Genomic DNA, 17,141 nt, shown 5'->3' on the forward strand with positions numbered 1-17,141 from the left:
TGTTTATATTCTGATATAACGTTACGTGATACTCTACTAGATGTAAATAAGTACAGGGTGTTTATATTCTGCTATAACGTTACGTGATATTTTACTAGATGTAAATAAGTACAGGGTGTTTAGATTCTGCTATAACGTTATGTGATATTCTACTAAATGTAAATAAGTACAGGGTGTTTATATTCTGCTATAACGTTATGTGATACTCTACTGGATGTAAATAAGTACAGGGTGTTTATATTCTGCTATAACGTTATGTGATTTTTTACCAGATGTAAATAAGTAGAGGGTGTTTAGATTCTGCTATAACGTTATGTGATATTCTACTTGATGTAAATAAGTACAGGGTGTTTAGATTCTGCTATAACGTTATGTGATATTCTACTGGATGTAAATAAGTACAGGGTGTTTAGATTCTGCTATAACGTTATGTGATATTCTACTTGATGTAAATAAGTACAGGGTGTTTAGATTCTGCTATAACGTTATGTGATATTCTACTGGATGTAAATAAGTACAGGGTGTTTAGATTCTGCTATAACGTTATGTGATATTCTACTAGATGTAAATAAGTACAGGGTGTTTATATTCTGCTTTAACGTTATGTGATACTCTACTGGATGTAAACATGTACAGGGTGTTTATATTCTGCTATAACGTTATGTGATTTTTTACCAGATGTAAATAAGTACAGGGTGTTTAGATTCTGCTATAACGTTATGTGATATTCTACTGGATGTAAATAAGTACAGGGTGTTTATATTCTGATATAACGTTACGTGATATTCTACTAGATGTAAATAAGTACAGGGTGTTTATATTCTGTTCTAACGTTATGTGATATTCTACTGGATGTAAATAAGTACAGGGTGTTTATATTCTGATATAACGTTACGTGATATGCTACTAGATGTAAATAAGTACAGGGTGTTTATATTCTGCTATAACGTTATGTGATACTCTACTGGATGTAAACAAGTACAGGGTGTTTATATTCTGCTATAACGTTATGTGATTTTTTACCAGATGTAAATAAGTACAGGGTGTTTAGATTCTGATATAACGTTATGTAATACTCTACTGGATGTAAACAAGTACAGGCTGTTTATATTCTGCTATAACGTTATGTGATTTTTTACGAGATGTAAATAAGTACAGGGTGTTTAGATTCTGCTATAATGTTATGTGATATTCTACTAGATGTAAATAAGAACAGGGTGTTTAGATTCTGATATAATATTGTGTGATCACCTACTAGAACTAAATAAGTATATGGTGCTTATATTCTGCTATAACGTTACGTGATATTCTACTAGATGTAAATAAGTACAGGGTGTTTAGATTCTGTTATAAGGTTATGTGATATTCTACTAGATGTAAATAAGTACAGGGTGTTTGTATTCTGCTATAACGTTATGTGATATTCTACTTGATGTAAATAAGTATAGGGTGTTTAGATTCTGCTATAACGTTATGTGATATTCTACTAGATGTAAATAAGTACAGGGTGTTTAGATTCTGCTATAAAGTTATGAGATATTCTACTAGATGTAAATAAGTACAGCGTGTTTATATTCTACTATAACGTTATGTGATACTCTACTGGATGTAAATAAGTACAGGGTGTTTATATTCTGCTATAACGTTATGTGATTTTTTACCAGATGTAAATAAGTACAGGGTGTTTAGATTTTGCTATAACGTTATGTGATATTCTACTAGATGTAAATAAGTACAGGGTGTTTAGATTCTGTTATAAGGTTATGTGATATTCTACTAGATGTAAATAAGTACAGGGTGTTTGTATTCTGCTATAACGTTATGTGATATTCTACTTGATGTAAATAAGTATAGGGTGTTTAGATTCTGCTATAACGTTATGTGATATTCTACTTGATGTAAATAAGTACAGGGTGTTTAGATTCTGCTATAACGTTATGTGATATTCTACTAGATGTAAATAAGTACAGGGTGTTTAGATTCTGCTATAAAGTTATGTGATATTCTACTAGATGTAAATAAGTACAGGGTGTTTATATTATACTATAACGTTATGTGATACTCTACTGGATGTAAATAAGTACAGGGTGTTTATATTCTGCTATAACGTTATGTGATTTTTTTACCAGATGTAAATAAGTACAGGGTGTTTAGATTTTGCTATAACGTTATGTGATATTCTACTAGATGTAAATAAGTACAGGGTGTTTACGTCTTAATATAATGCGGTGTAATAATTATCATTCCAAATCTTTGCTTGGTATATAAACCTGTACATCCTTACATAACAGAGACGAAGAGTCGTTATAAATACTATAGAAATCTGACACTTTGTTTCGTAACTGAAACCGAAAGAAATTGAAATAAATTTTAACTTTAACTTGAGCTTTGAAAACATTCACAATACCACATGATAGAATCTTATTGCTGGGTGAATACAACACAAAATTAGCTATACCCATAAAACTAACGTAACAACCTGAGGAGATGAGAATATAGATAGGGTAAAAATCCAACCAAAGCCACCTGTCCCTTTTCATGATCTCTTAACTCATAGCCTAAAACCGTTTTAAACAAATTAAAATTTAATTTCCACAAGTTCTGTGCTCTGAAACATGAATTAATTGTTTGGTTGTTTTGAATTTAAGCACAAAGCTATACATGGGCTATCTGTGCTTTGCCCATCAACAGTAGTTTCTCGAACAATACCACAGAAGGAACATGAGCCGGTTGGATGATGAAACATATGAATCAACTTAACATTGGTAGTCACCGCATGATACTAAATGAGATAATTTAAATTACAATACGGATAACCAAAAAAGGAGTCAAAACAACCTTTCCTAATATAAGACCAGTCAGCAGAAGGTACAATACTTCTTCAAACCTGATGCGAGCCATGGGGGTTGTCCTGTAAAAACATAAATATCTTTCATGAAAACACCTTGAAATAAATTAAATTTCAAACTGTTATATCTTAGAAAATACGAAACACGTGTGTGGGGATTGACATCTATATGAGGTACTTTAGACGAATGTAAAGGTATCTTTTAACCATCTGGTTAAAAAACTTCACTAGACTCGACTTTCATATCATGTAGAAGTAACTATATATGACTGTAATTACCTGACACCAGGTACACATCTCTAAATCTATGGTTTAAAAACTAATGATGTTTATTTTTATGGGTAGCTTTTAGTGTAAATGCCCAATTTTCGTTCCGTGTACTTTATATGCTCGTTTAAATTGTTTATTATTCACATCTTAGCTGATTTAAGTACAAAGGAAAACAGCGGAAAATTGCCTCATATGTCCTTGACTTTGAATAAACGTACTGAATAAATATTTTGTGACAAGTTTAAATAGCATATATAATAACCAGCTATTTTAAATATCAGATACTATTTAGTTATTTATTTATATTTATTTAACTAAAATTAAGTCTTTCCTAAATACTTGTCCAGTTTTGTTCTTCTAGTTATCAAGTTAAAAAGAGAAGTTTATGTTGAATAATTTATTATATTTAGATTAAATTGAATTCATACAAAAAGTAAAATACGACGAATAAAGCACACTTCTAGAACATTATAGAAACTAGGTCTCTGTGGTGTAAGCGAAACAGAAACTTAATACGGTAAAACGTTTTCTTAGTTTGTATTGCATGATAACGAGAAACCCATTTGAACAAAATATGTTATAAAGCTAGCTGATATGAATACTAAAAACGTTTGTGTATAACAAAAGTTAACCTGTTAATGACCTAAATTTTAATTCCCGAACCAGACTTATCTAATATATTAGTTTTTGTTCCTTCTGGAAGTTAACAAACAACATAACACAAAATACGAAAACACGTTATTTCAAATACACGGTATTTGAAAAGGAAAGAAAAATATAAATATTTAAAAATTAAATATGCAGTAAAAATATTAACGTAAAACCATCAAAAACATAACTAAATACACGTGAAACACTGCATATAATGTACGCATGAGACACTGTTTAGTAAACTACACATGAAACATTGTATATAAAAGAAACACTCTTTATTAATACATTTAAAAGGTAAACAAAAGTAAAATCCCAGTCCGCTATATTTTTTTAACTTTTCTAGTAACTAGTATAACACCTAAAGACTTAGAGACAGAGTAAAGCAACAAATCACCAAATATCTTTAACCTTTGAATGATACCAGTATAACCTGATCGTTATGACAATATAATAAAATATACACCTTTGTACAATCTATATTAAAACTTAGCCCTTAAAGACATTTTCACAAGATTTACACCCTTACTGACTATACAATAGAACGTTTACCCTTAAAGTCACTATGGGAATATTACACTATTGTAGATAAGATAACAAAATCAATTTATTTAAAATAAAAAAAAAATTAGTTTTACAGTTCACACAATCTCTTTCCTTAATCAAACTTTGTAATGGTTTGTGTCTCTATCAGAAGATAAATCTTAACAGAAATGTACACAATTTCGTACTTTAAAACAAACTTTGTAATTATTAGTGTCTCTAGCATAAGAGAAAGTTAAATAGATATTTAAACAAGTTTGTTCTGTAATAAAACGTTGTAATTGTTTGTGACTATATATAAAGAGAAAGTTTGATAGATATTTGTGATGGGAAAACATAAACTTTCTTCTAATCTCTGAATCTTACGTAATTTCATGAAACTATTAATTGTTTGTAAATTTATAGATTGTATATAGTAAATTTCGTTGTACGTTCCACACTTATTAAAGAATTAAAAGTTTATTTGATCTTTTTTACATCAACTGAGTTAAGGTTATTAATGAATCTCGTAATGTTGGGAAAGAAATTACTCTAAGCAATTCAACATGATGCAGTGTGTTTTTGAAAGTTTTTGACGTATCTCAACGTAAACTTATTTATGTTGTCAGTGACTCACATTGACATAAGATTTATTTTTATCAGCTCAGATTTGCTATTTAAAACGGTTGCGAGACAACTTTAGTTAAAAAATGGATAAAATCTATTTTTTAGGCCTGACATGGCTTAATGGTCAGGTTACTCGACTCCTTATTAGCAAGTTTAGAATATTAATCCTTGTTTTCGAAGTTTCTTTTCCTTTTTATTCCATGGTAAAAGAGTAACCGAAGAGTTGGCAATATGTAGTGTTGACTAGTTGCCTTCCCTCTAGTCTGTCACTGCTAAATAAGTGAGGGATAGGTCACATAACCATTGTGTTGCTGTGTTCGAAATTCGTATAAATAAAAGGATCTCTTCAGAACTGTATTATCTTCTTATAAATCCACATGCAAAACGAGAAAATTTTAAGCAGTACATAGTTAAATATAGATAACATTCTTTTTAAATGTGATTCAGAAATATATAAAACAGTCTGAACATATGGTAAGATAATATCCAAATAAAACATAAAGCCGTGTTGTTTGATGATAAGATAATATCAAAATAAAACATAAAGCCGTGTTGTTTGATGATAAGCTAATATCCAAATAAAACATAAAGCCGTGTTGTTTGATGATAAGCTAATATCAAATAAAACATAAAGCCGTGTTGTTTGATGATAAGATAATATCAAAATAAAACATAAAAACCGTGTTGTTTGATGATAAGCTAATATCAAAATAAAACATAAAGCCGTGTTGTTTGATGATAAGCTAATATCCAAATAAAACATAAAGCCGTGTTGTTTGATGATAAGCTAATATCAAAATAAAACATAAAGCCGTGTTGTTTGATGATAAGCTAATATCAAAATAAAACATAAAGCCGTGTTGTTTGATGATAAGCTAATATCCAAATAAAACATAAAGCCGTGTTGTTTGATGATAAGCTAATATCAAAAGAAAACATATATACATGTTTTTAGTAAAATAGTGTCTAATTAAGATAAACAAATGTGTTATTGAAAGAGTGAGGATAAATCGTGTATTATAAATTGTTTTTGAACATTTTGTATGAACGTTAGTTTTGTAGTTTCTAAAATTTACAGTAAATATAAATTTAGCAAAAAAAAAAGTGTTCTAACACTTTTGTTTCAAAGTGATGGTAGACCTACTTACTGGATTATGTTTTCTTACTGCGCACTAATACAGTGATTATTGAAGTGCGAAACATATAAATAGGGTTCTTTACAGATACTCGTCCGCCTGTCGTACGAATTTGACAAGGAGACAGCGCCAGCTTGCTTTAGTCTCAATCAGAAACTTTTTAACACTAAGGTAAGTTTCCCTTGTTTAACACTAGGCCTGGACAATCACGTCACTCTGTTCGCTTTCAGCCTGAGAGAGCAGCGTTATGTTCTGAAAATCTAACGATAAACATAAAATTACGTCAATTACAACTACACGCTTAGTGACAATACTTTAAATAAATAACATAATTTTCTCTACGGGTTGTCGAAGTGACAGACAAGAGAAAGAGAATATAATTAACATCACTCGCCACAAACAACTACGATACTCAATTCCAATCCATAGTGAGACTGGCCGTTACATTATAATACTAATAGTATACTGGTGTTTCAAATTACCTTTGTCAGGTTTTGACAACTGACAGTGGTAAACTGGTGTTTTAAGCTACCTTGAGAGGTTTTGCTAACAAACGTGGTATACTGGTGTTTTAGGTTATTTTTCTCAGGGTTTGTTAAAAGATATGTTTAAACTGATGTTTTAGATAATTGTCTGTTTTTGTTAACAGACAGTCGTACAAAGGTGTATTCAATCATTTTTGTCAGGTTTTGTTAACAGAGGGTGGTGTACTGATGTTTTTGATTACTTTTTGTCAGGTTTTGTTAACAGAGGGTGGTGTACTGATGTTTTTGATTACTTTTTGTCAGGTTTTGTTAACAGACAGTGGCGTACTGGTATTGTAGATTATCTTTCTCATGCTTTATTAACAGAGAGTAATATACCGATGTTTTAAGTTATCTTGATAGGTTTTGTTAACATACGTGTATAAACTGGTGTTTTAGATTATCCTTGTCAGTTTTTCTTAACAGGCAGTGGTGTACAGGTGTTTTAGATTATGTTTATAAGGTTTTGTTAACAGACAGTGGTATACGGGAGTTTTTGATCATCTGCCTCATGTTTTATTGACAGAGGGTAACTATACTGGTGTTTCATATTATATTGACAGATTTTCTTAACAGGCAGTGGTATACTGGTATTTTACATTATCTTCATTTTGTATTATCAGAGAGTAATATACTGGTGTTTTAAGTTATCTTGACAGGTTTTGTTAATAGACACTGTTATACAAGTATTTTCGAGTGTCTTTAAAAATATTTGTTAAGAGACAGTTGTATACTGTTGTTTAAAATTATCTTTCTCACATTTTGTTAAAAGGCAGTTATATTGTGGTGTTTTAGATTATTTTAGTCAGTTTATGTCAACAAACAGTGGTTTACAGGTGTTTTAGATTATCTTTGTCCGGTTTTGTTAAGAGATAGTTGAATACTGGTGTTTCAGATTACCTTGGTTAGTTTTTGTTAACATTCAGTGATATACAGATGTTTTAGATTATTTTTATCAGGTTCTATTAACCGACAGTGGTATATTGGAGTTTTAGAATATCTTTGTTAGGTTTTTTAAACATACAATCGAATACCGTGTTTGAGATAATCTTTATAAAATTTTGTAAACCATCAGTGGTATAGTGGTGTTTTAGATTATCATATAAAGTTTTGTGAACAGACAATGGTATACTGGAGTTTTAGATCATCTATGTCATGTTTTATTAACAGAAAGTAATATACTGGTGTTTCAGAATATCTTTGTCAGGATTTGTTAACAGTCAGTGGCATACTGGTGTTTTAGATTGTCTTGTCAAGTTTTGTTAAAAGGCAGAGGTATAGTGGTGTTTTAGATTATACTTGTCAGGTTTTATAATAGACAGTGGTATACTGATGTTTTAGATTATATTGTCAGGTTTTGTTAACAGACAGTTTTAAACTGGTGTTAAGTTATCTTGACAGGTTTTGTTAACAGAGAATGTTATACTGTTGTTTTAGATTATCTTTACCAGGTTTTGTCAATACTGATACTGTTTATATTATTACCATGTAATTATCTTACCTTATACTATTTACACTAACACAGTGTCATCAGCATACGTGATACTGTTTCTACAAAATAGAGTAGAAATCCATGAGTCCTGTACTTTAGTTTCTGTAGAATAAAGAGTATTGAGTTTTCTAAGTGTAATTTCTATAAAATGGACTAAATACATTTAGCTTTGTACCTAAACTTTAATATGTATACAGTAAGGACTGTTGAGCCTTGTTTTTATCTCTTCTAGAGTGTTGTTTCTATAGTAAGGACAAGGAAATGTTAAGTATTGTAGTTTCTGTAGTATGTACTAAGGAATGTTAATTTACAACAAACGTTGGGCTTTGTATTTATGTTTTGTTTTGTTATGTAACAGAATATAGGATTGCTTAAAATAATCCTTAACATTTCAGGAGTAAATTGATAAATATTTGATTCGAAATGGTAGGATTTCTTTTACTGAAAGTGGTTTAATGTGTTAAAGTGTAGTCATCGGAGAGTACCACTACTTTTTATAATGCTTCAATTTTATTTTCTTTCAAGTGAGTTTTGAGATCGTCACGTGTATAATGTTTAAATTAATTAACTAGACACAATTGTCATAGTTATCATTTGCCAATATGCATAGAATTACAATTGATGTCTGCCCACCAAGGGTAACGAAACCCGGTTTTTAGCGTTATAAGTTAACATACATACCGCTGTACACCTAGGAGGCAGTTGTTTATAGGTTACGGAGTAAGGAATTATGAGTTTAATATTTCATGTTAAGTTAATATGGTCTACGAAATGTCCCTTTTTGTACTTGTTGTTTGTACGGTATATTTCATTATGTGATGTATTTCGTGTTTAACTTCTATCGTACGTAGTAAGAAATATTGAGCATTTTAATATAGTTTCTATTGTAGGTAAAAATTTGTTGAGTGTACTTCTTACTGTGGTATAGAATTTTAAGTCTTGTATTTACGGTTTGTATAATATAGAACGTTCGTTTCTTCAGTATGGACCAAGGAAAGTTGAGTCTCGTTCCTATGGGTTCAATAAAATGGATTGAAAATAATAACTATTGTATTTATGTTTTAATTGGTATAGAGTAAGGAATATTTAGTTTAACTGTGTGAAATTTTGTTATTGTGTTTCTTCTTTGTATTGTATGGAGTAGGGAATGTTGAGTGTTATACCTACTGTTTCTATAGAATGGTTCACAGTGTTGAGTTTGTACTTATGGTCATGACGCACTTTCGTCATGATGAGTTTTCTATTAATGGTTTTTGTTGAAAGGAGTAGAGAACACTGCTTCTTGTACTTATGGCTTCTAAAGCATGCAGCAAAAATATTATTTATTAACAGCTTTTAGAGTGTGAAGAATATTTAAACTTCTACACATAGTCTTTGTCATATGCCGTAGTTTCTTAACTGTAGTAGGAAGCTACGAGGGTTAGATGGTTGTAGTTAGACTTTAAATTCAGTTACAAATAGCTTTATTTTAAATTCATGCCACTGGATTTCACAAGCCACTAGTTCGAGAAAGTTTAAAGTTAGTATAAGGAACTGATTCAGAGTCTAAGATTCAAAACACTAAAAACTCTTTAATTCAATATATTAACATATTTGGTTACATCAAGGTTATGAATTATCTTGAAGATTTTCACTATTAAATCTTTTAACTTCTTCAATTTGAACATGTAACCATTCTTCAATTTAAAGCTCAATAAACATGCTAATTATTATGTGTTTATTGATTGCTAATTTTTAACTACCAGTGCAATTCGTTTCAGGCTATTATCGGTGGATCACCTCAACCAACTTGTCAAATGAAACCCAAAATTTTACTCAAGAGATTTTTGAGCCAGGAAGCCCTGGGCAAGCTTATTTTTGTAGGCTCCCTTATTGGCTTTATCTTCCAAAGTTTCCAGTTTCTCCAGTTATTCATGGAGTATCAAACAACCATGGACATCTCCATAGAACCCCGTTCAGGAGTTATCTTTCCTGCAGTCACCGTATGCAGTTTCGAAATGTATGTGATGTTTTGGTACTTTATCTTATTTACCGTAATAACTCAAAGAAACACACAGTTTTCAGTTAATATTATTTGTTAGTAAAATGTGCAAGATAAATCTGAAAGTCATCACATCAGTGGCATTTGGTATTTCTTGTCACCACAACAACTGTTGACGAATAATTCATATATTTTCAACAGTATACACAAAGAAATAATTATCATCATTTATTATATTTATTCGTTAGAAAATTTCAGAAAACTAAAAGTAAAACATACAGACATATACATAAAACTTTGTTGCAAAATATTAATAACGTCAATAGAATACTCTCGAATATCATTAAAATTTGACTCGTACTGAAACACTACTTGAGTAGAATATTTTATTATTTTAAATCTCATATCCGTGTAACTACTTTTCTACAAAATACAGTACTGTCTGTTTTATGTCCAAGTTACTATTTATCTATATAAATACAATAGTATTATCTCTTGTATGCCCACATACACTTATCTACATATATATTACAATACTGTCTGTATGTCCATATAACTCTTCCTTAGAGTACTGATGGATCTTCACCAAAATTGGTTTGGAAGGCTCATAAGGTTAATGTTAGTGGTACATACTGATTTTCAGTCCTGCATTTTCCAAATTTTATGCGTGTGTTTTTTTTCGCCGCTACTTGGCCTCATGTTAATGAATATTAAACAAATCTGGCACCAGGGTTTGTTGTGTACTGCCATTAGGGTTTAATGTGTACTGCCACTAGGGTTTGTTGGGTACTGCCACTAGGGTTTGTTGTGCACTGCCACTGGATTTTGTTGATTACTGACACTAGGGTTTATTGTGTACTGCCACTAGGGTTTATTGTGTACTGCCACGAGAGTTTGTTGGGTACTGCTACTTGGGTTTGTTGTGTACTGCTACTAGGGTTTGTTGTGTACTGCCACTAGGGTTTGTTGGGTACTGCCACTGGGATTTCTTGTGTACTGCCACTAGGGTTTCTTGTGTACTGCCACTAGGGTTTGTTGGGTACTGCCACTAGGGTTTGTTGTGCATTGCCACTAGGATTTGTTGTGTATTTGCGGAGACATGTGCAAACTTTCGGTTTTACATTTTGTGTGTTGCAATTTTTATGGGATTTTTTTTTTTTTTTACAATTACGTGTCAGTTAAGTAATATTTCATGTTATTAATTAACCTTTCAGTAATTATAAATTTACCTAACTTTCGTCCAGGGGACGTGTTCTTCAACTTGCTTTTAACACAATAGATGTCTTATGATAATAGATATTGTTTAATAAATAACACCTACAAGTCTAACATTTTAGTTTGTTTATATTCTATATTCTTAGAAATGTGTAGGAGTTTATTAAAACCAAAAATAGTGTTCAAAAATTGAAACATTTTAAATACGAATAATATCATTTAGTGATGTCCTCTTTAATGTCCATAAACGTGACACACAATAGCGAAAAAAGGAGACACATAAAGATATATTTACTGCCACCTAGCAACATGAACAACCTTCTCTTTGTTCTTGCCTTCCCCGACTATACGTTTCATTTGTTTTACTGCCCTCTACCGGAAACGTTTGTCGTTTCAAACAAAAGATACATTCACTGAGGAAAACAAACAAACAACAACAAAAATCAACATATCCAACACAAAAGTTTCAGAAGAGCATTAAATGCAACAGGATGTTTGTACTTGTAAATTTAATTATTAAACATATTTTACAAGATAACAGGTATTATAGAAAAGAACATCGTCGACTTTAATTAGTAATTGAAAGTATTAATGCTGTTAGTTAATATTATTACCGATATATTTTTATTTTTATAGATTGTCTAGGCAGAATATTCATGATGAAATTTGATTGAGTAGACAGCAATTGTGTAGAAGAATTACGTAATCGTCCATGATGGTTGCCTGTCATAATGACTTAATAATGTATCCTCTGGTGACATTTTGTGGAACTATGAGATCACCACTTTTGGTTACTTTATCGCTCCCACCTCACATCCTTCCCTCTATAATCTGTCAATACAACAGCCTGTTATATAAATACAACTTCTATAATTATGTTATACAACAGCTTATATAAAAGCACCCTCTATACTTATGCTTCAACAATGTCCTGTTACATGAAAAAAGTTGTATAATTATGTGTCCATAACAGCCTTGTACATAAACACACGCTCTATAATTATGTTTATACAATAGTCTGTTAGAAAACACACCCTCTGTATTTATATTTCTACAACACCCTGTGATATGAACACATCCTCTATTAATTGTATTTCTAAAAGATCTTTTACAAAAATCACATATCTAAATATGTTTCATCAACAGCCTATTATATAAACAAAACATTTATAATTATGTTTATACAAAAAGATGTTGCTGTCTATTTCATCAAATTCCGTTTTCATCAATGCTGCTTTCACTCTCAAAAAACTGAAGCCTAATTCTGCATAACCGACATTGACATGTATTAATATCATTGATCTGATTGACTTCCTTGTTTTACCGAGAACAGTTTTATGGGTAGAATTTATCAGACAGCAAACTAAAAAAAAAAATACGACTTATTAATGGAAATTTATCATTCGTGATGAAGAGAAACCCAATTGAAATAAACATGTATTTCAAGACGATTTGTATGGGTATTAAAACCTTTATTACAATAAAGCAGAGAACAACGTTTCGACCTTCTTAGGTCACCTACAGGTTAACAAAGAGAGAGTTTGTAATCAAGAAAGTTTATACTTGGTGATTCGAAATTACAGATACAGACAGATTAATAAGGATATATAATATCAATAGGTATATACAAGGTCAATAAGCATAGAATCTGTAGTTCTTAATTTTATCTGATGAATTATTCGCAGAATGGATGCATGAGTCCACATGGACATTTTTGTCATGTAACAATACAAGGTACAAAACGGATTTTCCTTTGGTCTGTAAATTAAGTAAAAAAAATCATAACATCAGGGACTCTAGTGACACAATCTTACGTTGAGACACATTGATTGCCAGTTAGGCTTAGTAACAGAGTGTATATGTAAAACAACATTTACCTTTTAAAATATGTATAAATGACTTACTTTGTGAAGTTATAGTACAAAGTCAAACTACTGAAACAGATAATTATAATTTCTACAAGTTATTTAAGTCTTTTTTTCTGAACTATTTACCTATAAATACTCATGGAACGTAGTGAACTAATGAACTAATATCTTAAACTTATCGTGCTAATTAGAGTCATGAAAAAACAGGTAATCGTTTCTGACTTCATGATGGTCTAGCAAAGTATTTCTAGAAATTATGTAGAACAATTACGTAATCGTCCATGATGGTCGACTGTGATGGAGACCTAATAATGTGTCTTCTGGTGACACTTTGTGGAACTATAACGTCACCACTTTAGGTAATTTCATCGTATCCTCCCTCATCTCTCAAATGATCGACATGTGTAACATCAGGCAGGTGCACCCTTATCATTTTCCATTATTTTTCTTTTACAATCTGATACCACAGAAATGTGATTCTATTGTACTTAACATTTAAGAACAATGAGATTTTTTTCATATTCTGCTATATGTTGGAAATATTAATTCAGTTTATTTCTAGGTTCAGAAACTCATACGACGAAATTTGGAAGGCTCTTCGAAGAAATTATATCGAAGTAAGAAAATCTCTTCTTATACAATTATATGATTTGTCTATATATTTCATAGTAATCAAATTTTAACAATATTAAAATGTCACATTTTGTGTGTTCTAGTGGAAAATACTTCTTACTTAATGCTATTAAAATGTACTTAAATGCATCGAGGTCAAATAGTCGGAAACGAAACCTACTAGTATACAATAGTTTTTTTTTTCGATCTCACCAGGTGTAAAACAGGATATTGGTTGAAAAATAACTGGATTAATTTATTTTTTGTTATTAAATTATTTATTTGTTAAATAACTGGATTACTTTAATGTGGTTATAAATTACTTAATTGCTAAAAAATCGAATTAATTTTATTTGGTAATAAATTGCTTATTTGTGTAGAATTAAGCACAAAGCTGCACAAGCTCTGCCAACCAAGGATATCTAAACCCTGTTTGCAGTGGTGTGAGTCCATTTGTACCACTGGATTAACTTGATTAATATAATTTTGTTAATAAATTTCTTAAATGGTTAAATATATCTTAACTAAAAAAATATTTGTGAAATAGCTTCAGTGAACGACATTTTATCGACCGTGGAAGCCAGAAGGGGCATATCGGGTTTCAATATCTGTGCTATGTCTACAGCTCAGATACAGGGTATCGATACCCGTGGTGGGCAGAACACAGACAGCCCACTTAGTAGTTTCCTGTATATAACAAACAATGGGTTGCTAATACTTTATTTTATTTCCATCTTTTGGTACATTTACTAACTAAACCAGACACATACTTAGAGCTTGAGTCGTAAGAAACTAAAAAGTTCATGGCAGGTTTGATATCTGATCTCTTGCTGAAAATATCTACCTGAGAATCACGACTCTCCACCTCAAATCAAGTACTGTCTGCTTTATAAACTTATTTTAATTTTAAATTATAGTTATAATTCACATATACTTTATCTTGAATAATATATATTTTTATTAGTGTGTAATTACGATATTAATACTTTAACGGTAAAAATAATTCTTACTGGCACCGCTAATAGTATCAGTTTTACAATAAATTTGATTTCACTACCTAATAGATAAAATAGGATAATTCTATATCATTTGAATATGTTTAAGATATCTAAATTTGTTGTACTTCTTAAACGGATGATTAAATCCTCTTTAGCAAATCGTGCTCTAAAAAGTTTCACTACGAAAATGTTATTTTATAAATCTCGTACAGATTTATGGAGAGGACCTTTACATAAGACTCTATTACAGATATATGTGCAGAAGACCATTTTGTAATAATATAATAAAACATTATACACAGGAAAATTACATAATAATCTAGTACAGACGTATAGAGAGGACATTTACATAAGAATCTACTATAAATGTATAGAGACGACCTTTATATATTCTCGTTAGATTAACTTTATATAATAACCGATGTGTACATAGTGTACTTTCACATAATAATATAGAACAGATTTAAAGAGAAGACCTTTACATAACAATCTATTTTATACGTACAGAAAGTACCTTTACATTATGGTCTAGCACAGATCTATTAAGATAACCTTTAAATAACAATCTAACACTGATATATAGAGAAAGCATTTATATAATAATCTACTACACATGTATAGAGAGGACTTTTAAATAATCTACTATAGATTTATCATGTACATGTACATAATAATCTCTTACAGATGTATAGAGAGGCTCTATACGTAATAAGGTAAAAGAGGTTTATATGGAGGAATTTTTACATAATAATCTGGTACAGATATATAAAGCAACTTTACACAAAAATCGAATACATATAGATATAGGAGACCTTTAGAAAGTTATTTAGTACGGATGTATAGATGAAGTAATTATCTAGTAGAGTTGAACAGAGTGCCTTTACACAATAAAAAAAGACAGGTGTATAGTCGCTTGTACATAGTAGTACAGATTTATAGAAAATAATTTAACATAATAAACTAATATATACGTTTAAAAAGTATCTTTACATAATAATATGTCACAGAAGTGTAGAGAAAATCCTTAAACAATACTCTAGTTCAGTTGTGCAGAGTACCTTTACACAATAATCTAGTATAGATCTATTGAGAGAGCCTTCACATGATAATTTACTCGAGATATGTAAATGATCTTTAGATAATAATCATTATATATGTATACAGAACACCATTACAAAATACTCTAGTACAGATCCTTTCATTGAACAGTTGTTATCTTCCTTTTTATTCCAGAAGACTTTAATGGACATAATCCCCTCTGGGGAGATGCTGATATTGATGAGAGAATCTCTCCGCAGAGCATATGCTCTAGGATCACAACCTTTCTCTCTCCGATACTGGTGTTTACGCTTATTTTCATTCACATATTCAGTCTTTTACTGGTATTTAACTTTCGGTCTGCTTCCTATCATTTTGAGAGAAACTGGCCATGGTCTATGCCACCTGACCCGTGTGTCTCGGTAATGTCTAGACCAAGCCAACCGACCCTCTTTTACTGCTCTCTCGGAACTTTATCCTGCCATCGTCTGTAAGCCATTAACAGATGGTTGCATGGCAACAGTAAATTATTGTATTGTGGAAGAAGTTGCTCAATGTATTCGTAAAACCTCGTCGGTAGTGTAATCTTGCATGTTAAATGGCACGGTTGGCTTCAAAACAGGCCTGGGATACCTTTTGTAGATATCCCACACTTTTGAACGACATTATGCTTCAGCGGGCACATGCACGTACTCGCAGTTAAGACGTAAAAGCCAGAAGGAATATTTAATTAAATTCACAACCAGCATCTCTTCTACTACTCGTTCCAAAGTCAAATGAGACAAGACTCGGAAGGTAAGTTGACAGTATGATTCTGTCCCCTTCCAATGTTGTTCCCTGATGGCCAGGAAGTTGCTGATGTCCAATGCAACGCCGATACTCTTGGTGAAAGTATTTCCTGGGTATCTGGTGCTTCTACTTCATCTTCCACTTTCTCAGCTATCAAGACTCCATCAGAGAAGTTGCCTGTTTCCTTTCGGACTGATCATCTGCATGTGCATAATCTTCTCTTTACACTAGTGGAATGAATGCAAGCTTGCTCTTCATCGGTCTGGCGGTACATCAGTCTGACCTGATGATATACACTATGAGATGCTGCGCCATCTCTCTTCTGCTTCTCCTGCTATTCTTCTGGTTTGTTTTAACCAGATCTAGCAGGAGAATGTTTATTTTGATTCGTGGCGCCAGGCTATTAATCTACCTTTCTCTAAGCCTGGAAAGGAACCCAAGATTTCTTAAAACTACGGTCCAGTTGCATTGGCGAGCTGTCTCTGTACAACCTTACAAAGGATGGTTAATGCTTGTCTTGTTTAGTTCCATATTACGTGGAGGTATGGCATTTTGTGAGATGTCACTCAT

The 17,141-nt window shown here is 31.3% G+C and overlaps 1 protein-coding gene across 1 annotated transcript; it reads left to right on the plus strand.

Moving 5' to 3' along the window:
* The first annotated feature begins 6,165 nt into the window (after positions 1-6,165).
* LOC143224058 (uncharacterized) lies at positions 6,166-16,810 on the plus strand. The gene is made up of 4 exons (XM_076452521.1): positions 6,166-6,225; positions 9,831-10,069; positions 13,697-13,751; positions 16,631-16,810. Exons 2-4 carry the CDS (start codon positions 9,867-9,869, stop codon positions 16,808-16,810), a joined length of 438 nt encoding a protein of 145 aa, XP_076308636.1. The 5' UTR covers positions 6,166-6,225; positions 9,831-9,866.
* The last annotated feature ends 331 nt before the right edge of the window (positions 16,811-17,141 follow it).

The sequence above is a fragment of the Tachypleus tridentatus genome, chromosome 8 (assembly GCF_004210375.1).
Source record: "Tachypleus tridentatus isolate NWPU-2018 chromosome 8, ASM421037v1, whole genome shotgun sequence".
NCBI lineage: Eukaryota > Metazoa > Arthropoda > Merostomata > Xiphosura > Limulidae > Tachypleus > Tachypleus tridentatus.

Excerpts from the sequence above, each read along its gene's own strand:
- LOC143224058 (XM_076452521.1), top strand. The coding sequence starts at position 9,867 with ATGAAACCCAAAATTTTACTCAAGAGATTTTTGAGCCAGGAAGCCCTG. Across the intron at positions 10,070-13,696 it reads ACCGTATGCAGTTTCGAAAT|GTTCAGAAACTCATACGACG; the intron begins GTATGTGATGTT and ends GTTTATTTCTAG. Across the intron at positions 13,752-16,630 it reads TTCGAAGAAATTATATCGAA|GAAGTTGCTGATGTCCAATG; the intron begins GTAAGAAAATCT and ends CCTGATGGCCAG.